The sequence below is a fragment of the Calidris pugnax genome, unplaced genomic scaffold, assembly GCF_001431845.1.
Source record: "Calidris pugnax isolate Ruff unplaced genomic scaffold, ASM143184v1 scaffold237, whole genome shotgun sequence".
NCBI classification, from domain to species: Eukaryota; Metazoa; Chordata; class Aves; order Charadriiformes; family Scolopacidae; genus Calidris; species Calidris pugnax.
The window spans coordinates 917,312-942,248 of record NW_015090985.1 but is presented as its reverse complement, the minus strand read 5'-3'; the positions used below and the strand labels follow the sequence as shown (position 1 = coordinate 942,248).

Sequence of the window (24,937 nt, the reverse complement as noted above, 5' to 3'; positions counted from 1 at the left end):
GAGCCCGACGATAACCTGGACCTGGGCGAGGTGGAGCTGGTGGAGCCCGGGCTGCGCGTCGGCGGGGAGCGCGACGGGCTGTTGGGCGGTGAAACGGGAGGGCTGGGGCCCGGCAGCGGCGGCGGTGGAGGCGGCCTGGGCGGCGGGCCGGGCCCCGGCGGCGGCGGCGGCCCCGAGCAGGAGGAGGATTATCGCTACGAGGTGCTGACGGCCGAGCAGATCCTGCAGCACATGGTGGAGTGTATCCGCGAGGTCAACGAGGTCATCCAGGTGAGACAACCCCCCCCCTGCACCGGTACCGGCACCCTGGAGGGGGACGGGGACACGGAGAGGGGGGGTGGAGGCCCGCGCCGCCAACGGGCCTCGCCTGAGGGGCGCCGGGCCCGGCCCTCCCGCGGCCTAACCCCCCCTCCTCACACACACATACTTCGGGGGAGCCCCTCGCCCCTCCCCGGGGGAAGCCAGGGGGGTCCTCGGTACCCCTCTCCCCCGGGGGAGGCCGCTCGGGGCAGGCCGGGAGCTTGCTTCCTGCCGTGGAAGCGTCGGGAACGAGGCCCCGGGCTTTAAAAGGGCTCCTGGTTCTTTGTGTGGTTTCCAGGGAATCTGTGTGTTGCCTCTCTCGCCCTCCGCCCTCACGCTGGCTTGGGGGGCGGGGGGGCGTGTGTGTGTGTTTGAGCCCCCACAGTTCCTCGGGTGAGCCGATGGGTCCATGGCGAGCTCTGGAATTCGAGGGGAGGCAGCCAGGCACCACTCTGGCTCTGCTGCCGCCTCCCTTCCCCCCTCCCCGCCACATACAAACACTCCTTCTCCTGGGGTTGAACCTCGTCCTGTTCATTTCCAGCACACACCAGGAAGGATTCAAGCAATCCCTTCGAATCGGTAACTTTTTTTTACCCCCGGTTTTTAAGCAGGCTGCTTAAACATCGAAATCGAGTTCAAAACAACGTTTACTGTTTGCAGATGAAAGTCTTATCTGTTGGCTCTTGAGCTTTTGGAAAATATCAAGCCACTGAAACTATTTCACATCCCTTTCTAAATGTTTATGGCAGGGTTTTGCTCCAGCTTCCCGCAAAGTTTCTGATGCCATTCACTTTTTCTGCAGGTGACCAGAGTGCGTGGGTTTTCTTTTGTTCCCGTTTACTTGACGTTATTCAGAGTTATAGCAAGTAAATAGAAAACGCTTCTCCTTTTCCAATATGCAAACAGGAGCAGTGAAATCTGTGGATGTTAAATATTGAAGGACATAACAGTGCCCAGAAAGCAGTTGTTTTGCTGCTTGTGTGTACTTCTGGTCTCGGTAAATCCGTTTAAATACGAGATACTTTAGTGAATGCATTTGCCCAACTATTCACTGCTCTACAGTGGCCATAATAGCAGCTTTAAAATGTTGTTTTATGTGCTGTAAATCCACTGTAGTTTATATGGAGCTTGATGCAAACAACCGTAAAAGTATTTGCCTACTAAATTAGTAAATGGCAGTTCTTGAGTCAAATTAAAGTTTATGACTTTAATAATAGTGCTGTGTATGTAAAGCTGAATAAAGGAGTCTTGTCTAGATTAGCTGATTACCCTGCAGTTAAAGATGATCTCGTGGTTAAGTACGGATGCTTCTTTGCTACCAGTTACTGATCCTAATATAGGGAGGGAAACAAATGGCAAGCAGGCACACAAATATTTGATAACTTAAAAGTTTTTACTCCTTGAAACAACGATTAAAACGATGAGTCTGTATTTAATGACTAAAACAGTGAAAATAACGATCTGAACTGATTGTATTGAACAGCTTCTACCATTTGTCCTGTTTTTGCGCGAGTGGTGGAAAAGTTCCTGCCCATGAGGAGTAGTGAGTGTTTCTGCTCATGCATTTTCCTGACCCGGTGGAACGGTGGACTTGTCTACATGTTCTTCATGAACTTATTTCTTAGACAAAGTCCTGGGTTTTGGTCTGTGTGGCTTTTCCTCCCTCCCTCCCACCCGTTTTATACTAACTTTGAGCTGTACCACTTGTGTACTTGACCTCTGAGTTGCACAACTGGTGGAAAGAAGTTGATGTAGGTCAAGAGACCCTTCTTCTGCTCCTGTCCCTGGAGTGGTGGTGGGAGATCTGACCCTGTGGTGGACTTGGCTGCACTGGGCTCTGCAGAAGCCTCGCAACCACCTACACAGAACCGCTGTGGCTGCCTGTCCTTCTTTAGTTCCTTGCGTTAGGTTTGCAGTAGTTATTCCTGGTTTAACAGAGCAGAGTGCAGGAAGCCAGTTTGTTCACAATGTCCTGGGTAAACTCAGGACCTAAAATCAGCTGAAGCCCTGGAATGTGTCAGAAGAGGGTAGGAAAACATTCAGTTGCTCCGAATTGCTTTTAAATGCCAGCTTACTGCCTTTAGATTTCCAGTCTGTTCAGAGGTAAGTTAACCCAATTCAGTTGGTGCCTCGGTATTTGCTCATCCCAGCTTCTGTTGCTGGTGGTGAAATCTTCCAGGGCTCTGTTCTGTTTATTTCCTTGCTTCTGGCGCCCAACCAGGATTGCTGCTGCTGCTTTTCTGGTTCAGTAAACCTTTTCTGGAGTCACATTGGCTCAGGATCCTGCTGCGGATCCTCGGTTGCAGCGCTGTGATTCACTTGTTCCAGCTGAGTCCTGGGGTGGCTTTGGTCTCTGTGTGTCTGTGTTGGGCTCTTGGTGTCAGAGGATGATGGCTGTGGGTGCGTTTCTTAGTGCTTGGGAACTTGCTGAAGTGAGGATGTAATCCAGAAGTTCCCATACCTGAAAACTTCAGTTGCATCCTCTAAGTAGCAAAGTTGCTGTTTTCTGATCAGAAACAAGGTATCAATAGGGTTTTGTTTTTTTCAGTTGATCAGCTTTGCAGCAGCAGTGAGAGGAAAAGGTATCAATGAGCCACATGAAGTGTCTGCAAGGGGATATCTGAGCCGCGGCAGGTACAGCTGGCCGTATTGAATGGCCTTTGTCCCTATTAAAACACTGTGCTTGAACAGTTTATTAGCTGGTAGTAATACTGCTTGGAGGGACTGAATTAAATTCATTCTCCCAGCCCTGTAGTCATTTCTGAATACAAGCTGTATACGAAAAACATGAACTTCTCAGGACAGGGATTTGATCCGAGGAAGACTTTGCAGAAGTAGTAGCTGACTTGGGGTGAATTTACTGGTTCGAGAGGCTGTAATTTGCACTGTAGCCTGTAATGGACACTTGAAGATGGCCTCTTGGCACCAAACTGTTACCTTCTTTTTATTGCTTGGTCTTCTAAGACCACTGAAATTCGCAGTGACCTCAGGAGTTTTCAGAACTCCAGTATTCAGGATATTTTGTGTTTACTCTTTCTTGTCTGAGCATAAGTTGGATTTCAGGTGTTTAATGTTGATTTTTGCAAAATATGTAGCACTTTTGCTCATAGTCTGGCAACAAAAATTCCCCTTCCTCCCTGAATGCAAAACTAGGGGTATGAATAAGTCCCTTCACCTTGTGCTGTTGATTTGCTGGGACTTTTAAACCCTGCCTCAGATCAGAGCATGGCTTCCATTGTATCACGGTAATTACACAGGGAATCATTTGATGTGTGTTCCCCTTGGTGCAAGTTTGTGCCATTTCAGTATTTCTGAGTTGGCTTCACTTCCCCTTTTCGGTCACCTTTTTCTGGAGCATTCCAATGACATCATTGTGACGTCACTGCCCATTGTCATTCTTTCTGGACTTTGTAATGGTGAGGTGTTGAAAATACTGAGGTAGTTGATATTTTAAAACAAAGTGCACAAAAAGGGAGTTGAGCCTTTTCTTTTTTTCCCCACCACGCAGCAGGGAGCAGGATCCTGGATGTGGAGGTTTTGAGCATGTTGAGCTTCAAACCTGGGCTTTCTCTTGGAGGGAGGTGGCATCACTGGATCCAATAAAAGTTTATCCAGCTCAAAAATATCTTTTCTCTTTACTGTAGCCTTTAAAATAGGGTTCTTCAGAGTAGAACAGGTAAGAATTGTAGAATTTGGTGAGAGCCTGGCCCAGGTTGCCCCGAGAAGCTGTGGCTGCCCCATCCCTGGAGGGGTTCAAGGCCAGGTTGGAGGGGGCTTGGAGCAACCTGGGCTGGTGGGAGGTGTCCCTGCCCAGGGCTTTGGGTGGCACTGGATGGTCCTTGAGGTCCCTTCCAACTCTAACCATCCTGTGATTCTAACTTTAGAAATTTTAGTATTTGAAATGCCTGTGTAACATCAGAGCATTTGTACCAAATGTTGGTTTCTCATTTAGCTGACAAAGCTGGATGACTTCTTTGGAAGTAAGGTAACCGGGTAGGAGCTTTGACCTTAAAATAAGCTGAAACCCCAGGCCACCCCTAAATTACAATGCTGTACTTGTTATATCTGTTGAGGAGCGGTGTTCTGGAGAGGCCGGCAGAGCTGAAGCGGTGCAGATACCCCCCGGAACGCTGCAGCCCTGCTGTTAAATAGCCCTCTGTTATGGCAAGTGCAAACCAACCCATTGTTGCTTGGCAAAAAGGGTTTTATTAAACAGTGGCTTTGGACAAAACGTCCTAATTCCCGGCCGTATCTTAGGGAATTTGTGGTGTAACTCGGTGCTATGGGCAACACATCCCAAATACGTTGTCTGAAATGGGAATGACTTGCCAACGAGCACCGGGAATTGCTGCTGTTGTACGGGGTTGTGCTTAAAATTGTATTTAATGTTAGATATGACATCTTGAAGACTCGGAGTACTTGAAGCTGCTTGACGAGCATTAGGTGGGAGTCTGTGGGTGGCAGTGCTTCGGGCTGATGCTTCTTGCATTTGGGTCCTCTTGCGCTGCCGGCACGAGGTGGGTTTGCCAGCCTCCAACTTACTGTGTGGCTACTTATTTGGTAATAAAATCCTTGGTGGGGCCCTAAATGTTATGATGCTGGAAGGAAATGCTTTGTTAAACTCCGTGTTTCTGTCACGTGGTGTTTATAAGGTGTTTCATTATAGGAGGAATGCGTTTAATATTTCCGAGGAATGGAGTAAACTTCGCTGTGACAAAACGTTCCTGAGATCTTGTGTAAGCCATTGCTGCAAGGCTTTTGGAAGTGCCATGGTACCTGTTCCCTGGTTGCAAAGACATGTAATTCTGAATATAATAGACTTTTTTTTTTTTAGAATTATTGCAAATTTCAGCATTACCAGGTAGAAGAGTCTTGTTCTATCTGTTGAGTCTCCAGGGTAATTTAAACTTTGTACTTAAATGACCTATTTGCTTAGTGCTTTAGATTTCTGTTAGGCCAAATGTAAATCTCATGGCTGGCCATGAGTGAAAAAAAAATATATAAATTGATGCTGGTTTCTTTTGTTTCAACATAGTTTTGCAAAAATCACAACACAGCAGCCTTCTCCCGGGGGCCTTGCGGATGCAGGTGGGGACTGGCGAGTACTGGGGAAACTTTCAAAGTGAAACTGAAAACACTCTTATTCTTTTTAGCTGCCCTTAAACATTTGTTTCAGAAAGTGAGAAACAAACAGTAAATATGGTTATTGCTATTCCCTGTGGGTTTAATTTATTGAGCAGGACCATACTTGCCATGCAAAGCAGGAGTGTTATTTCTGCTGTAAGTTGGTGTGCCCCGGAGAAGTTGTAATGGAGCCCGCAGCGTTCGGGGTCCTCGATGTGAAACAATAGTTGTTTCTGGGTGTTAAAGGGATCATTAAAAATGAAACTATGGCTTACACTTATATACTTATCTCAAGATCTGACTCCTTAGTTTTAGCCTTGCCTGACTTATAGTTTGTAATGGGAAATAAGACCCAGACCTCTGCTGCTCTTTGTGTTGCTGTGCCGTGATGTAGAAGTACAGGCCAGTCCTGTGTCCCTACAGAAATATTGCCAGCTCTTTGTTTAGTGCTGTCTGGTGAGCAACGTTAAAGTCAGGAGCACGGCACATGGAATTTCAGTTTGACACTCTCTGCTTCTTGTGACTAAAACTGAGACCTAAGGGGCTTTAAAATTTGTTCCAAGTGATGCTGTTCACTCCTAAGTTAAAAGTATCTCCCTGTGAAGCACCTCCCCAAGTGTCTGTGGCACCTGTTGAATTGTTTTCAATTTTCTATTTTGAAAATAATTTCTCTTCCTCTTTACTCCATGAATGAGATAAACAACAATTGGTTCTGCTGCTCGGAGTCAGAGGTAATAGAGCAATTCAAGGAAGCGATTGTTGAACTCCAAGCTGCCCTGGTGTTATAACAGTGTTTATAATAGTGCTTTAATAGTTAAAGTTTTAATACAGAAACACTTTGTAGGAGCCTTTTCTTTCTTGAGAGTGTAGCTGTTTGTCCCTCTGCTTAGGAAAGACCTTTTTGAACTTTTGGTAACTGGGTAAAGAACCCCAAGTTTGTCACTTCCCATGGGAAGTAACTGTGAAGGCTGAAAGTGCTCTCCATGTGGTTCACCCTGTGATTTACCTGTTTGGGGTTGTGCTTTCAGTCCTTTGGACTTCCATTACTTTTGGAGTTAGAGGGATCTAAAAATATTGCAAGTGGTGCTTTCTCTTATTTGTGGCTGGATTATTGGCAGCCGTAGAGAGTGTGTGGAGGCTTTTGGGTGTATATATAGGCATATAATGCTGCTGAATTTCTTGAAGTCATTCAGGAGCTTCAGCAACTGCAAGAGAATTGTAGCCTCGTTTATTGTAAGACACACGCGGAGGGTTCGTAGCTGCTCAGTGATGCCAAATGGTGCATTTGAGTGTGGCCCAGAATACAGATGTCTGCGTGTTTGAGAGCGCTCTGCCGAGCTCCTGGAGGGTATCGGTGCAGGAGGCACCAGAGCAACCAGGACGTGACCAACTCTATGTGAGCTGGAGGAAAAAAAATAATACAATTTTTTAATTTGATACTGAAAATTCTGCTTCACCATCCCAGGTGTTTGCTGTTGGGAAGGCTGAAAACTTTGAGTTTGTCTGGCCTGTCTCTGATTCCTCAGCTTTTGATCTTGAGCTGTGATGGAAATATTGTTTAAATGAGTACTCTGAGAACTGCTATGGGAGGCTTCCTCTGTAGTTGGGTTTCACACGTAGCTTAGTTTGGTAGTGTTTGCACTTCACAAATCGGTGCCTTTTTAGAATTTGAAATGTCTGTATAGCTACAGACACTCTTTCCAAAGAGGTCCCTTGTTTACACGGCGTAGCAGTGCTGAGTAATTATTTTTGGTATTCAGAGTACTTCTTTGTGGTGAGGGTTTGAACCACTCTATGTACGTAACGCTCAAACACAACTCTCTGCGTCATGTCTCTTCCCTGTTTTTGGAGACTTGAGAACTTTTGCCAAATGTCAGGAATCCTTTCAGATCCAAACTTTCAACAGTATGAAAGTTGCTTGGAACAAGGAAGAAGCTGATAAGGCATATAAATACTTAAAATTAATTTGTTTCTTCCCATTGTAGCTCAGCTGCCCGCTTCTTTGCATGTTATAGAATCATGGAATGGTTTGGGTTGGAAGGGACCTTAAAGCCCACCCAGTGCCACCCCCTGCCCTGGGCAGGGACACCTCCCACCAGACCAGGTTGCTCCAAGCCCCCTCCAACCTGGCCTTGAACCCCTCCAGGGATGGGGCAGCCACAGCTTCTCTGGGCAACCTGAGCCAGGCTCTCACCACCCTCACAGCAAAGAATTTCTTCCTAATATCTAATGTAAATCTCCCCTCTTTCAGTTTAAAACTTGTCCCCCTTGTCCTATCACTATACTCCCTCATGAAGAGTCCTTGTGCAAGCATGTTGGCTATTGTGGTGCCTTTTGGCATTGCTACTGGTCCTCCCAGCTGTTTTGGGCAGCATTTGAGAGCTGGTGGGGCAGCTGGTTGGGAGGCATTGCCACTGCCTGGTGAAGAAGGAAAAAAGAACTGGCTTAGGAGGGACACACGCACCCCTTTGGTGGCCCTCCCTTCGGACAAGCATGGACCCCAGACAGCTTCAGTGGCAAGCGCTGCTTCTCCATGACTGTCTTATGGAGTATTAAGAAGTTCTTCCAGTTTTTTTTCAAAGCGTTCTTGGATTTGTATCTTCCTCAGTTAAAACTTTTACATCCCAGAGCACCCTGTGCCACCTTTCATTTCCAGAGATGAGCAGTGCGAGGATCCTGTCTTGGCCATCTGCTTCAGAAAATTAGGTCTTCTGGGAAAGTACTTGTGGCTGAAACATAAAGGTGTGAAAGAAAAAAAGTTTTTCATATGACTGACTCGATTCTCTGCCTGACTTCTTGGTCTGGGACACTCTGAACATGCCTTTACAGGTGGGGAAAGGTGCGTGTTAATTCACAGAAGATCAAGTTTTTGATTGCCCTGTGATTTGAGGAATTTGGGAGCTGGAGGGAGATAATCCCCAATGTTAGAAACGAAAAGCTTGGATATTTGCTTATTGCCTTTACAGCCCTTCAGAAAAATTGCCTGTGCTTGATGGAGTGATGTTTTGTGTGTTATTTCACCAGATGAGGGATAACTCTGTTTTCCAGTGGATAAGTAGAAGTTCCTGCTCAGAAGGATTCCACTTGGGCGCACCAGATGAGGGATAACTCTGTTTTCCAGTGGATAAGTAGAAGTTCTGCTCAGAAGGATTCTGCTTGGGCTCAGTTGAAGTCCTCTTGAAGTGGAGAATGTGCACTAAAAATGTAGAACCAGAAGAATCAGTATAATTACACCTGAAAATAGTTAACAGGCAAAATAACTGACTTTGGGTGTTAGTTCAAAGATTTTTATTTTTTTTTAAACTTACATCTGCCTATTCCTAAAGAGAAAGCATGAAAAGAATTTCTTCCAAGATAAAGAAATGAAAATGTGAAGTGGTTCTGAAGGTTTCTGCTTTCTGCCTGGCCTTGGAGAGCTGGGGCGGCCTCTGGGGCACTGGTGAGTGAGCTCTGGGAGCGTACGAAGCTGGAAGCTGCATTTCACCTGTTTACTTTAGCAAAACTTTTTCAGAGCCACAGAGGAAGTAGCTGGTATTTGAACAAGTCCATTATATAAAAATCACGGCAGGACATACTTGATTTTACCCTTCCCGTGCTGCTTTGATGTGTGCGTGTGGAAACTGGTGAAGTAGTTACTGTGTGGTGAAGTACTTCACTCTGGGTAACTTCCTTTTAGGGTTTTTCTTTGGTTTTCTGAGCGGAGGCAGTCCAGGCTGGTGGTGGGAGGCTCCTCTTGCTGCTCGGCTTGAAACAAAACTCAAGCTTTAGGTGTCTTTGGGTGTGTAACACTCATCCCAAACACTGCTTTTTTGAGATGCAGGGGTGTATAGACACGTGCACCTGTAACCTGCAATAGGGGCAGCTGTTTGCAGGGCCAAAAAATGAACGGGATCAGTGAACTCTGATTAAAGGGGCCTCCTCTCTGCTCTTACTGGTCAGCCACTGGTTGACCCTTGCTTTGCTCCGTTTGCCACAAGTGATGGTGGTGAAATTGCTCAACTCCCTACCGTCAGCAAAAGACGTTCATGTGTATCTACACAATGTTATTGTGGCCTGTTTTGGGAACATGTATAATTATAGGTGCGTATTTTAACTTTAGAAAGAGCTCCGGATAGTTTTTTCAAAACTGATCCCTTTTGCAGCTGATAGCTTTGGATTGAGGGTGTTCTTGTGTAATAACATACAAACGCAATCAGCATTCCTTTGTCTGGCAGATAGAAATGCGGAGAGGGATTAGGGGAAAACAGGAGAATTCACATAAGTAAACAATGAGCTTTCCTGTGTAGGAAGAAGAACTTTAAAAGTTAACTCCTAATAATCTCCATCCAAATCAGGCTCAGGGTTCTGAGAAATTGAGAGCTGGACAGAATGGTCTGGAAAGAAGAGGAGTTAAGGACCTCTTCTGGGAAGAAGAGGGAATGTGTGGGAGAGCTGTGTCTCAGGGGGGTGACCAAAGGAGAAGCCTTCCAAGGCCTGGCAAGGTTAGACTCCAGAGGAGGTGCTCAGAAGTGATCCAGCTTTGCAGCTGAACAGCAACTTCTAATTAAAAAGATAGGAAGAAAAACACCCCAGTACATTGTTAGCATCTTCGTTTCTCTTCTGGGAGCTTTGACAGGCTCTGGTAAGCCCAGACCATAAGTCCTTGCCTTAAAGTGAAGCGTAGTTCTGTATGACAGCAAAGATCAAGTAGGATGTGATACAGGTCTTGGACTATTGAGGTTTAGAAACGTGGGATACTTTGCCTTCAATAGGGAATTCTGTATTGAGGTGTTGGAAATGGGTTCAGAAATTGTATGGAAACTGTTGTGATGCTTGAGAACCTGGTCAAATGCTTGCTTCTTGACTGGCTTTCTTCATTTCTGAGTCTCTCACCTACTTTGTGTTGTTAATCCGCATTAGTTTGGGAACTAACTTTGTGTATCTGAAGCTTATTTTTCAGCTGGGACGAGAGCTTCTGGGAGGGCACTGGAGTGCCCAGGCTTGTAGCCATCTTCGGGGATGCCTGGGATGGCTGATCCTGCAGCTATCTGAAGGGAGGGAGCTTGGAGATGTTTGGGATCTCTGTCATTCCCGCATACCCTGGTGTAATTCTTCTGCCCGCTGTCACTTGCCAGGGTCTCTCTGCCGGCAGCGCTGTCATTTGGATGAGGCTGGGTGCCTCTAAGTGCACTTAATTATCTGCCAGTCATTAGCGTAACTATTCATATTGCCAGCCTTCACATCAGTTATAAAGCAAGACTGATGAGCTGGGTTTTTTTCTCTTGCAGAAGCCCGGTGTCTGATGATTAATATTTAAACAGGAAAGGAACAAGGGATATCCTCGTCAGCTAGTGCACAGTCCATACAAGAATAGGTTTATTTCCTATTCCCCATGGAAAGGGAGATGCTCCAGGTGCTTCGGAGGGTCTGCTGCATAGACTTGCTGCTTTAACTCAACTGCTTTAGAAACAATTCTGATTAAATGAGCACGAGTCTGTGTAGAGGCAAGTCTTTAAACCCCTTAAATGAGAAAATGGTGAAGTTGTTGGAGGTTTCCTATTCTCCCCCACTGCTTGTACGTTTTGTGTTTTGTTATTGAATCCCAATAGAGTAATTTCTCTTAATTTGAGGGAGCCCAGGTAGTTGGTTAAAAATACATGCAGCAGTTAAGAGACCGCAGTTACAATTTTAGATATATCTTGGTAAAGGATGGGAGTGAGAACGAGCAAGGGAATTGCTGAACTCTTCCTGCCTCCAGAATATCTTTTCTTCGAAGGTGACTTCTGCAGAACCCTCAGAGGAAAAAGTTTTGGGGTGTTAACAGGCAAAATCACTTCTTGGAGTGGAAATTGCGCCTCATAAAATAGGATCTTGCCAGGGCTCTGTTTTGTTGGCTATAAAGGGAAGTAAGACTAAATGAGCAGAGTATGGCAAGTAAACTGCAAAGTCATCATTAAAAAATGGTCTCTGAGCTAGAAGAGACTCGTTGGGAAAAGGATGCTGGCAGATTTTCCTAGTGCAGATGCACCTTCTGCCAGCAGGAAAGGAAAAAAAAAAGTGCTTTTGCAGGTATAGCTGCTTCGGTGCAGAGAAGTGAGATAAGCTCTAACCACATCTGCTCCGGGGCTTTTGCCAAAGATTACATCCCCCAGACGTTGCTGTATTGGCAATGATTTCTTGACCCTATTTAGTTTGAAAGTGTTAAGATGGCTAAATTATTTTTTTTCCTTAATTGAGGGTTGTAGACCAAGGCATAGGTATCACCGGGGGAAATTTACTGCCTGTTTGACATCCTGTGTGTCCAAAACCTATTTTGCCAGCAAATACTTCAAAGGGTTAAGCTCTTCCTGTTTTGCATCGCAATTTGGCGAGGCATCCGTCTTTCTGCTGCGTGATGCAGAGATGAGCCACGGGCACGGGCTGCTGTCGGGAAAACGAGGTGGTGGTGGTGGTAAGAACTGGGATCCAGTTGTGGAGCTGGATTGCTAAATGGGGATGCTCGTTAAATCTGGGCTGCGTGATGACTGGCTGCGCTGACACAGCATGGAATTGTCTACCCAAGAGTTCAGCCAGGTATGTGCGACCAGAAACAAGTGGAAGGCCTTTGTGCAGCGGTGGGGAGATGAAGTCAGCCCAAGGGAGGTGGTTTTTTCTTTGCTGAAGTGCTGTAGAGTGTGTTGCTGATCTTGTCCTCAAAGCAGCACCTGCTTCTACAAACCGTTCCTTCTCCAGCACTTGGACTCTTAATTTCACTTGGGCAGAGTGGGTGAAATTTCCCTTTCTGCTCAAGTGAAACCAAGTGTCCGAGTGCCGCAGAGGGAATCCTTTGTAAAAGTGGGTGCTGCTTTGAGGACAACATCAGAAGCAATAAGGGACAGAGAAGTGAAGTACCTTGGATGCTCACCAAACTGAGGCCCGGAGGAGAAAGATAAGATGGAATATTGTTAAGGATTTTTTTTTTTTCCTCCATAAAAATTATGTAATGCTCTTACAAAGTGCCACTGGCTAAAAATTTCTCGGCGCAGCATGCGTTTCTCATCAGGCAGGTTGTCTCAGGGGGGTTAGCTGTTGCCTGCCACCAGTGACCCTGTTATCAAAACCCATTTGAGCCAGCCTGGCCACTGCCAGGAGGGAAGCTTGTAATTGGGGTGGCTTTTGTTTAGTTTTCATGGTAGATCTTCAACTTACTGATTTTTGTGGGTGTTCCTGCATTGTGCTGATGGAAGCAGTCATCGCGCCGTACCATTTCCTTCTCCCTGTCTGTCTGCCTGTTGGACAATGATTATGGTAATGTTTTGAAGCGAGTCAGGGTTCAGGACACAGCCTGCACAGGCATGTTGCTTTAAGGTTTTTCCATCGTGAGTATTTCCCCCCAAGTACCTGCAAGTCTGAGAGCTCTGGCTTCTGCCGCAGGAGGTAACCTGTCCTTCTGCTCTCGTTCCTGTCAGAAGAGGAAGAGGCTGTGTAATCAAGCACTGCAATAACTGTCGGGTGTTTGTGCTGGCAGCATTTCAGGGTAAAGCTGTTCACAGTCAGGGGTTATCCTGGAAACAACTGATTTTGAGGAATCAGCTCAATGGCAGTTGTCTTGGTGACGTCCAGTTTGGCTGGATCCTATCTTTCTTCTGTGATAAACAACTTACCTGTCTTTGTGTTTGGTCATACTCAGACCAGATCACTCCCTTAGTACCCAGTAACAAAAGCAGGTGGGAGACAGGTCACCCAACAATTTGAGACTTAACCAGCATTTGAGAGACACGTTTATGCTGGAGATCCTTGGGGTCTGACCCTCTGCTTGCACCCTGTCTGAGGAGAGGCCAGCCTGTCTTTAATCAGCGTCTGGAAGGACCTTTGAGAGGAAGAAAAGGACAATTTGAGAGACCTTTGCAGACAATTATAAAACTTAATCCGGAAAATCAATTAGTTGTTTTCTTGGAACATGTTTGAGCCTACAGACGGACCTGCTGTGGGAATTGTCTATGGAAAAAGAAGACAAGGTATTGGGAATTTACCCTTCCCAGTATTGCTGTGGTGTTGGGTGTCAGAAAAATATTCTCATCCTTTCAGAGTCTGCCTGATTTCTTCTACACACTGGGAGCAATGCCATGGTATTGTTATTTCTCCAAGTTACCATAGGAGAAAAAAAATAGTCTTCTGACATCTCAAAATACTATAGGATGCTCTCCTAGGAAGGACTTTGCAGGTGTGGGGGGTTTTATTTAAGTGGAATAGACTTTTTTTTGGTCAGATGCTGTTTTGTTAGAGCAGATCTTTGTGAATGAGGTGCGATAACAGATCTTCAGGAATGAAGCGGCGGTTTGGCCTCTTTGAGAAGGACACGCAGAACACGGATGCCTATTGTGCTGTGAGATGCTTTCTGTAAAAGTGCCATCAAAAAGCAAGTAATCTAAACTGTTCTGTGTGGCTGTATGACCACTGCCCACTACAGATTTCTTAATGGGGTGAAGTACAACTTCTGACACCTCCACTGATCTGCTGGCAGCATGCACTGCCCAGCCAGGGCCTGTCGACACGGTGACACCTTTGAATGTTCCTAAAGCAGCAAAAGCAAAGTTGGGGGGGGCATCAGTGCCAGTTTCTGACAGACATGAAGAGCCCATGGAATGGGTACAGCCCTATGGATAAATCTAGCTCTGGACTAGGATCTGATAATATACAACAAAGCTGACTATAGTGGAAGAGTAAACTTTATTTATGGATGTGTATTTGAGTGAAGGAAAAGGAGGGAAAGCTCCTTTTTTTTTTTTTGAGACACCTCAGACTTCTCTAGAATGATTTAAAGGAAAAAGCAGTTGTAAAGTAACATTCCTCTTATTCCTTTACCTCTGTTTCTGCCTGCAAACAAGACAGTTTCTGTAGCTCACACTGGCAGACCTGTACTTTCCCAGAAATCCACAGTTCATTCCGAAGCTGAGTCACTGAAGAAAACATTCCCCCGGAACCCAAATGCAGCGCTTTGGGTTGTTTTCCTTTTATTAACTTGATGGGGAGCTGACCTGACATATGCCACTTCTCCTCTTCCCAACATTGACTAATAAAAGACTAAAGCAGTGTATTTCTGTCTTGCTGGCCTCATGACTTGGTTACACTGAGGATGCATCTTGGTAGAGATTGGCAGGATTCCCACAGTTTACTATCAAAAATCTTATGTTTGGTAGCCCAGCTGAATATAGCCCCTGGACACTGTAATGATGATATAAACAGGGGTTGGTTCTGCTCCTCTTAGGAGCTCGACTGCACTCCTGAGCAGCCACATCCCTCAAGATCTTGCAAATCCAGAAAGCTTTGGGAAGAGAGAAGACAAACCGTTGCATTCACCTTCTTGATGAGAAACGACCTTTCTGGATTTCACTTTCTGAGATGAAAGCTAAAGTCGCTGGTGGGATGCTCAAGTATGGGACCTCTGACTGGGAATTTTAAAGACTTTGGGACCAGATGATGTGGAGAGGCTGTTGATGTGGGGAAGACCCAGCTTGGATGTGCTTGACACATGGCTCGCAGCAGACTGATTTCACAAACACGTTTCTTGGAAGCAAGTCCCTATTGTCCAAGTTGTGCCAACTCGGCCGTCTGGCCACATGGTGATCCCCATCTGGGTTATAACAAACCAGTGACCCCCCCTTAACCCGGGTCAGCTCCTCCGTCTGGTTCACTTGTACCCGTGCAAGTGGTCGTGCTCCCGTCACTGAGCGGTCGGCGGTTCCATGAGCTTGTATTGCAGCTGAAAGAAATCCTTTCCAAGCTCCTGCTTCTTGGTCTGGTGGCGATGGGGTGCAGCTTCTTTGGAGAAAGCTCTGAAAAGCGTGTTTTACTGCCCTGTTTCCAACTAAAATAATAATCCAGGTTGCTGTTACTTTATCTCCTAGGCAAAAGTAGAGCTGGTGCATAGCTAAGCCCTTCTGGGTTTCTGGAGTCTTACTCGGTGTCTCTAAAATCTTGTGCAAGGGAGACTTCTTACTTGGTTCTGGTCAACCTCTGCTCGTGGGCCAAGCCGAGGGATTTCAGTGTAGGTATTGGCCAGTCACTAGACTCCTCTGCCTTTGTTCAGCATTGGTTCTTTCTGTAGCAAAGCATGGTTCTGCGTTCCTCTTGAACCAACATATGATATTTTCTTCAAGATCTACACTCTTGAGTTGTCATACTGTTTTGAGATCAGAATTGAAACTATACCCAAGGTGTGGGTAACAGAATGCCCATGAGCCAGCAATGTGCCCTTGGGGCCAAGAAGGCCAATGGCATCCTGAGGTACATCAAGGAGTGTGGCCAGCAGGGCAAGGGAGGTCATCCTTCCCCTCTACTCTGCCCTGGGGAGGCCCCATCTGGAGCACTGGGTCCAGTTCTGGGCTTCCCAGTTCAAGAAGGACAGGGAACTGCTACGAAGATGATTAGGGGCCTAAAGCATCTCTCTTACGAGGAGAAGCTGAGGGACCTGGGTCTTTTTAGTCTGGAGAAGACTGAGGAGGCATCTGATCAACACCTATAAATACTTAAAGGGTGGGTGTCAGGAGGATGGGGCCAGTCTTTTTTCAGTGGTGCCCAGTGATAGGGCAAGGCGAAATGGGCACAAACTTGAACATAAGAAGTTCCATCTAAACATGAGGAGGAACTTCTTTGCTGGGAGGGTGGCAGAGCCCTGGAAGAGGCTGCCCAGGGAGGGGGTGGAGTCTCCATCTCTGGAGACATTCAAACCCACCTGGACACGTTCCTGTGGGACCTGCTCCGGGTGGACCTGCTCTGGCAGGGGGGGTTGGACTAAATAATCTCCAGACATCCCTTCCAATCTCATATCATTCTGTGATTCTGTGTCTTTTCTAACCTTGTAGAGACCGTCTATCTGAGAAATGGTGGGGGACTAGAAATATCAAGTGCTTGTGGTGTGGGGAAACGCAACAGTTTTCCTGTTTGGAGCTGGATCCATTTATGGGACGTGCACAGGAACAGGGCAGTGACTCTCTCGTTGGTCAAAATGAAGTGCAGTGGGGTGGGAACTCTTACAGGGTTGGGGTTGTGTGTGATAAAAGGGGGAAAACAGAGCCTGGGGGTCTGGAAGAGCAGTGGTGTGTAATGACCTGAGGGAAGGGGGCTTTGTGGGCGCTGCTCATACGAGGAGTATTTTGTGGATGAGCAGGGAAGGTGACTACTTGTTTGTGATTGGGACACAGAGGTCTGATATGGCTTTTTCTAAATAGCCATTTATTTCATTCATTGATTCTTCATCCTACCAGAAGCAATGCTGGGAGACACTGGTTGTTGGCTGTAGATTTGGCACGAGGAAGAAGTTGGTGATTACCGGGGACCTGGACTCTACCTGGAAGAACCTGCAGGACCTTTACCTTCAGAGTAACCAAAACTCTTTTAGGGCTTTTAATCTTGCCCCGTCCCCAGCCTGGCTGCAGTGCTGTGCGCTGTTTGCTTCCTCCGCAATGGGAGACATTAAGGAGCTACCGAAATAGTAAACTGGAAGAATTGCATGGAAATGATGCCATCACCTTCTCCTACTCTTTTTAAGGCAAGTCTTTGCAAATTCCTGAGTGGGAGGCAATGGGTTGAGTAAACCCATTCCGGAGCGTACTCTGGCACCCATGTGCTCCCACTCTGCTTCTCTCCCTACCTCAGCTGTAGTCACTCAGCGGCAGCTCCGGAAACCAGAGCTGGGGCTCGTGGTGCTTGCATGGATTAGCTGAGCTTTTGGTCATTTATGAGGATCTCTTGTGGTGGGAGACACCAGGAGAAATGAAATACTTTAGGTGATACAGCCTTTGTAGGAAGTAAAACAATAGCGCTCCCTAATCTCAAAGAATTAAAAGTGAGAAATGGGTTCTGTATGTTTGGAGACCTCTTGGTCCATGGTCCTCAAGGATTGTACAGCCCTAATCTCAAAGAATTAAAAGTGAGAAATGGTTTCTGTATGTTTGGAGACCTCTTGGTCCATGGTCCTCAAGGATCGTACAGTGGCAAAGCTCACTGGACTTCACAGGGCCTCTATACCCGTGGGCCTTTGGTCTTTAAAGGTTTGTCTTTATACTCCAGAACTACAGGAAGCAGAAGCTAAAATGTTCTTCAAGTTAAATGTATAAAATAAAGGTTAACATTTCTCTGTATCCTGTCATCAAACCATAGATCTCCTTGTCTGGAAGCAGGTGTAGCTGAAATATTGGAAAACACCTTCCCTGCTGGTAGCCCATAAGCAGTTTCTAATTCATGTTGAGTTGGTGGTGGAGCTTCTGCAGTCACCCAGAGCCCAGCACCCTTGAGCGGCACCACGAATCCACCCCATCTTCTTTTCTTTAGAAATACTACAGTGTGGATTCAGTTTTTGCGTCGGCAAATTTGCTAATTCATCATGGAGTTGTTGCTTTAGTATTTATTTTTTTTTCTTTCTGATTTTAAAAGCTTTGTTAGACAATGGATCTTTGTCGCGGCTCCTAATCATTAACCTGAAAACTTTCCAGAAGGCTCCAAGAAAATGTAAAGCAGCTGACTGCCACATCTCTGTCTCTTGAACCAATTAACTGAAGTAATAGAGTTTTCTCTCTCCGAAGTTACTTTTTATTATCTTCCTCTGCTAAAAGACTGTATGTTCAACAGAGCTGGAAACAAGCAGTGAAGTGCAGATAGGTTACTACAGACTGACACTGGAACATCAAGCTGCTGCTTGGTGCCATCGTGTAACGGTACTAACTCAGTAATTCTGCAAAACTTAATTTTCATAATTAAGAGCTGATGTGTGAAGGGAAGTTAATGAGATGAAGAAAGATGTAGGAAGGGGAGATGATCAACATCGAACCTGAAGCCTGTGTTACGTGTTAATGGGAAGTTAGAGTGAAGTGGTAAATGCCAGCCAGAGGACAGCAGTGACTGGCAGTGTCACAGGGACGTAGCCTGATTTCATCTGGATTTGCTTGGAAATGCCAGTAGCAGGAAATGGGTAAATTTAGGGGTGATCCAGAAGTGTATAGTTTGAAGAAGACACTTAGTGTGGCTTCAGTGGGGCTGTAGGGTGCAAAGATAGATCCTTGGAGGGTGCACAGAGATTAAACAGTACTGATTTTGGTGGTGTTATTTATAATGGCTGTTTGGAAGATAAGAAGGATCTCAGTACACCTACGGGTCTTGTACTGACCCCATAGAACATGGGATGGCCAACGGCAACAACGTGTCACGGTGTGATTCTCTCCCGAGCCTCGGGGGATGGCAGAGGAGGAGAGTATGGATGGGTGGTGGTGGACTCATCCATTTGGCTACTGTCCTCCTCTTCTCCCAGCAGCCCTCTTATGTCCTGGCTGTAATCAAGCCAGGCAATATTAGATTACACAAAAGTTTTCCAACAGCTTCTAGGAGTGCTCAGTCAGTGGTGTTTAAAACCAGCAGGGTTGAAGATACCCTCCTTAGGAGATCACGTCCTGGAAATGCTCAACCGTTAGAACTCATCTTCTACACTCGGTTCCTGGGGAATTTTATTAGGCTGCTAGAAATGAGGTTTTGTGCTTTTAAGATTTCCTGTAATTGTCTTCTGAAAGAAGAGAGGTGAACGGATCTTCACAAACAAAGGTCACTCAGTGCACTAAAGAAACAACACAAACCGTACGATGGCAGCCTTTACTGGTAGGTGGTTGGGGCTAAAAGCTTATTTAAAATACTTTCTGCTCTCTGTGTTTGTGTCTGAGGTTACCTGTGTGGGGCTGGGAGAGGTGCAAGTGGAGAGAAGTGGTGTTACTGCAGAACATCACACTGGAAGAGGCTGCCCAGGGAGGTGGTGGAGTCTCCTTCTCTGGAGACATTCACACCCTATCTGGACACGTTCCTGTGCAACCTGCTCTAGGAGGACCTGCTTTGGCGGGGGGGTGGACTAGATGATCTCCAGAGGTCCCTTCCAACCCCATAGCATTCTGTGATTCTGTAATTTGGGGCCAGTGTCCACTTTATTATCTGAGAATGGAAGCAGCTGTACGGTGCCTGGTCTGTTGTGTTGGTCACCCTTGTTCTGTGCCATGGGTGGAGGAGGAACTGCTGTCCTTCAGCAGGAGTGTCAGTTGGATTTTGAAGTAATTGAAGACTCTTGGGGGTTTCAGCCCCTCCTCGGTGGTGAATTGAGTATTGTCTGCTTGTATCAGTCTTGAGGTTCAGGCCATGCTGCCTTCATACCACCTCCATGGCCTGGAGTCGTCTGTAGAGGAGTGGGGAAAAATGTGCAGCACACCTGATGATGGTGGTCTCCAGGGCAGTGATGAGAGCTACAGCTGAGGTGAGGCAGAAGGCTCTTCTAATTTATCAAAGAATCTTTTAAACCTTCTCACAGTGAGGTTGCTAACATGAAATGTTTTATCAATGCTTACTTCTGTGGTGTGGTGGGAGTGGCCACAAGCTTTGGAGATGCCATTTGGTCCCGTGCACACTCAGAGGGCAGCTGGAATTTCCCCTTGGTGCTCTACTACTGGCAAAGGCTGGGGTTTTGTCTGATTAAATATTTACCGTGGTGGTGTGACACGCTGACCCTGGATGCCACTTGACTGGAGCAAATGTTTGTGCTTCTTGGTTTCAGCCAAGCTCCTGAGCTGCTTTTTGTCAGCCCTTTGCTCTTCCACCGGCGGGTGTGATACGTCACCACCAAGCAAAACTCTTCCTCTTTGCTCTCGGCCAACTTGAAACCACTCAGTTTCCTTCTGCAGGGGAATTTAAGTAAGATCTTGTGTCATTTATGCTCCCGTGGAATATAACTGTGGATGTTGCTGAGGTTTGGGCCGTTTACAGCTGCGTGAGGCCTGGGCAAAGCCGATGTTTCTGGAGCCTCTGCTTTGATTCACAGGCGTGGAAACAGTTGTGTAGAAAACTGACCTGGAAGCAATATCCTACTCCTCATTGCTGGACCGACTTTGAAAAAGCCTCTGTGATTGAGATGTAGGTGTTGCAGTTTGAATTTCAACAGTTTTCACCCTAAAGCTGCCATGTTTAGAAAACAAAACCCAAACCAGCGATGAAATGGAAGGAGATAAACCGGAAGAATTTATCAATACCGTGTCTCAAGGAGGTGGAAAGGATTTTGCTGGAGAGCTGAGCTTAAGTTGTTCTTAAATGGTCTTTATCTGCACTGAATGCTGAAATGGAACCGGGAGCGTGATGAGAAGCTGATCTCTAAAATATGCTTTTGTCGGTAATAACTGCAAGAATTAACCGTGCAGCTTTTCTTGATGGATGAAAACATGAATAGATCAAGTACTGCAAACTGTCATTCAGCAAATTATGCTGCTTGGAAATTCTGATTTAAGCTAATGTCCTAATAATCTTTAATTTATAAGTCACTTATGCATTTAAGTGCATCCAGGTTCCTCCTTCCAATTCATAGTTTCTTATTTTGACAGCAAAAAAAGTTTAACTCGGATATTAGTGACCAGTTCATAAATTAAAGTGACCAGTAAACTAATTAAATTCTGTTAAATTAAGAGGGTTTATTTCAATTAATAATGCTTCTTTGGAGAAGCCCAGACCTTTGTAGGGTTTCCCATCCCTGTATCCCTCTCTCACATTGCTGTGTCCGAGCGTGGCAACGTGGATAATGATCATAAATATAAATACCTCCAGTGAAAAGCAGTGGGGGAACTGAGATCTGTTTGAAGCACATTTGGGACGTGGCTGCTTTGTTAGCTTAAAAGAGAATAAAATAAACCACTGCTGAAGGAGGGTCTGTGTTTCTCTCCAGACAGAGCTTTATTACGAATGTTTTGTTAGGGGCAGAGTTGTGACAGTGAGAATTTGGACAAAATGGCTGCTTTCCTCGGGTTTCGTTCCTCTCTGGCTCTCCCCAGCCTGGCTGCCCCGGGCTCCCGGCGATCTTCCTCGCTGTCGACATGTAACGTGGAATAGGTGCCTGCTGTAAATTACAGCTTTCAGCTTTCAGCTTTCATCAAGCCCCATTTGGAGGAAAAGGGAGCGTCTGAACGCGTTCGCTTTTCCCCTCGTTCGCCGTCTGTGTCTAGTTGCTTTCCTTATGACAATTTGGCTTTGGAAACAGAAAATACCCTTTGTAAAAGCACGTTTCTCCCCGCTGCAGCTTCCAGCCTAAGTAGTAAATCCCGTCTGAGCAGCGTCGTAGCCTGTTCATAACTAATCTTGGTGGTGTAAGAGTTGTAGACACTAATCCCGGGTGCCAAACAAGAAGCCCATCATCCAGTTTGGGAGCAGAAACTATAACATAGCAGTGCTTCACAATCCAGTGGTGGTTAAATATTCTGTGAATTTTCACAGCGCTGGGCAGAGTGGGTGCTGAGGGCTCCTGCAGCAGTGAGAGGGATGATGTGGGGCTGGAACAGAACCAGTGTCAAAAAAATCAAATTATTTTGGAGGTGGTTTAACCCCGTATGACCGAGTTCCAGGATAAATCTGCTCTGCAGAGCCAACCTCTCAGTGCTGTAGATGCTGTGATTCACTCCTCCGTCGCTGCTCCCCGATAATTGCGAGGTAAGTGTGTGCATGTGAGCAATTAATGCGGAGCAGCTGTTACCCGGTGCCTGGTTGATGTGCCTTGCCTTAAATTAGAGCAATCCTTAATGCCAGAGGTTTTTGCATTTGTATTTAACTGTGGTTTACATTATGCAAACCAAGCCTCTTAGTGCTGCCTCCCTCCCTGTCTTCCGTCCGCCCCGCGCCGTGCCAGCTCAGGGTGTATCGCTGGCAAACCCTCACCTTCTCTATCAGGCAAACGATGGGTTAAATTTGAAATACTCGATTTTTGGATGCGGCAAAGCAGAGAAAGCAGCAGCCCAGCTATTCCTGGTAGGAGCTTGTCGTGCTGCTGGAGTTTCCTTTTATTTAAAATTAACTTGTTGAACAAATACTGCTGTAGCCAGAGGAAGCTAAAGCCCAACAAGCCACCAACCTCCCCCCTTTATCTGTGTTGTAATACACCAAGCCAACAGCGCTGGGCTCTACAGTATAATCCTCAGTAACGTGCTGTTTTGTACGCTGCTGTTGCAGAGGGAAAACAGCTTATTTTCGTGATGCTGGGCTACTTGGGGGGGTGGGGGTGGTGTCTGATGTGGGGAAACTTGTTTGGGAAAGCTGCGGTGCCACTTTGGTGGGAAAATGGAGAAGCCGTGAAGGAAACAAGACCCTCTTGTTCGTCATGGTTACTTGCCCTTCGGTGAGCAGTATTTGCCAGGTTTGCCCTGTGGCACTTGATAGTTACTGCAGAGCCCTCTGGTTCCTCATGAATATGGCATAACAGAATCACAGAATGCTATGGGGTTGGAAGGGACCTCTGGAGATCATCTAGTCCAACCCCCTGCCAGAGCAGGGCCACCCAGAGCAGGTCCCACAGGAACGTGTCCAGACCGGGTTTGAATTTCTTCAGAGAGGGAGACTCCACCCCCCCCCTGGGCAGCCTCTGCCAGGGCTCTGCCACCCTCACAGGAAAGAAGTTCCTCCTCATGTTTAGATGGAACTTCTTATGTTCAAATTTGTACCCATTATCGTCCTGTCCCTGGGCACCACTGAAACAAGACTGGCCCCATCCTCCTGACACCCATCCTTTAAGTATTTATAGGCATTGATCAGATCCCCCCTCAGTCTTCTCTTCTCCAGACTGAAAAGCCCCAGGTCCGTCAGAAAATCCTAACCATCTTTATAGCCCTCTGCTGTACCCTCTCCAGCAGTTGCCTCATCCTTCAGTGCAGGGGGAACCTTGCTGTTCTCGTCTTCAAAAAGAAAACTCGGGCAGAGACTGCTACCTCAGTTGTCTCTGAGCCTATTAAGTGATTAATAGGTATTCCCAGAAGTCTTAATGCAGCAGCAAAGGGGGCTGCTGGAGCAGAAGGCAGGACAAGACTTCAGGCTGATTTAAACCTTCTGTAATGCTGTTGCTTGAGGAGTTAAGGAAACGCTGTTTCTTTGTGCAGCCTTTGGGCAGATCTCTGCTCCGAGTGGCGAATCCTGATGTTGGAGAAGAGCTGCATGTTGCTGCCTGAAACTCATCTGTGACTCTGGAGCATGGCAGGGGGGAAGTGGTGTGTTTTATAGGTGTGAGAGGGCTGGAAGGGGACTACCTGGAGAAACCTACACGTGCTCTCGGCCTGTTTAGCAGGAGGTATCCCAGTTTGAGGCAAGACTTGTCCTAGACTGTGGAAATTAAAAAAAAAAAACACCCAAGTTGTACTGACTAGAGGAACTGGTATCATAACCAAGATAATCTAGAGATAAAATCAGTTTATTTCCTAAGGTATATTTTCATCTTTGCTGAATTTTCTCTAGGAAGCATGCGTGCTTAAGTGAGCTATTAAGAGCTCCTGTAGGTGGTAGCCTGAAAAGATCAAAAACTAAAGCCCTGGAAGAGGTTGCAGTCCTTCTCCCTCGACCCGGAGTGGCCTTTGGTGAAGGAGACCCTTCCATTCCCGTAGAGCTCCTTGGTGGCAGAATGACTCCAAACAGTTCAATGGCTTGCTCCCCTCTGTCTGCAGTGCTGGTGCAGGCTCTGGAGCACAGAGTGATGCTGTCAGAAAGTTTTTTTTTCTTAAGTTTTTTTATTTTCACGGAGTGCCGTGCTGGTTTGACGTGGTTTCTGTGTGCAGCTTGGCAGTGTTGGCCTGGCAGAGCACTTACTGGCCCCACTGCCGAGGTATAAAGGTGAGGGTCATGGAATCATAGGATTGTCAAGGTTGGAAGGGACCTTTCAGATCATCGAGTCCAACCATCAACCCAACGCTGACAAGCCCACCACTAACCCATGTCCCTCAGCACCACATCTGCCCGGCTTTTAAATACCTCCAGAGATGGCAACTCCACCACTGCCCTGGGCAGCCTCTGCCAATGTTTGACAACCCTTTTGGTATAGAAATTTTTCCTAATATCCATCCTAAACCTCTCCTGGTGCAACTTGAGGCTGTTTCCTCTTGTCCTGTCAGTTGTCACAGTGGCAGGGACACCTCCCACCAGACCAGGTTGCTCAAAGCCCTGTCCAACCTGGCCTTGAACCCCTCCAGGGATGGGGCAGCCCCCATAACTCCACCAGAGCAGGGAGCTACTCTGGCTTGTCCTGGAGCTGCAGCATCACAGCTTTTGACGTAAGGAAGTGGGTAAATGTGCCTGAAAATGGAATTGCATGTGGTTGTCAGCCACACACCTCCTTGTGTTGTTACAGTTAGGAGCTTGGATCCACGTCCATTGCCTAGGAGACTTGTTCAAAGAGGGGCTGTTGCTGTGTTTTCACAACACCCAGTGTTTGGCAGTGCTGGTTTCTGGATTTTCTGCCCCATACTGTGTCACAGATTTGCCATCCCAGCTGTTTATGGGGCTCCACATGGACTGGGTTAGGGATCTGGTCTAACCTTTCTAAAGCTGCTTTTGTCCACATGAGCTTTTCAAGCTGGAAAATATTCTTAATTTGGCCTTAAACAAGCTGTGCTGGCATTAAGAATAAGAAGAGTAAGAAGACACTGCAGAGGGAGGGGAATGTCACATTTTATAGTGACAAAACTGGTTCTTTGTGCTTGCATTTTGACCCTGGGGCTTTATTTCAGTGAAG

At 46.5% G+C, this 24,937-nt stretch overlaps 1 protein-coding gene across 1 annotated transcript in view; it reads left to right on the top strand.

The window, feature by feature from the left end:
* ARIH1 (ariadne RBR E3 ubiquitin protein ligase 1) overlaps positions 1–24,937 on the top strand; it is a 66,819-nt gene that overhangs the window by 192 nt on the left and 41,690 nt on the right. Inside the window, exon 2 of the mRNA XM_014953843.1 lies at positions 4–270. Coding sequence (XP_014809329.1) covers positions 4–270 — 267 coding nt within the window. The remainder of the gene's footprint in view (positions 1–3; positions 271–24,937) is intronic.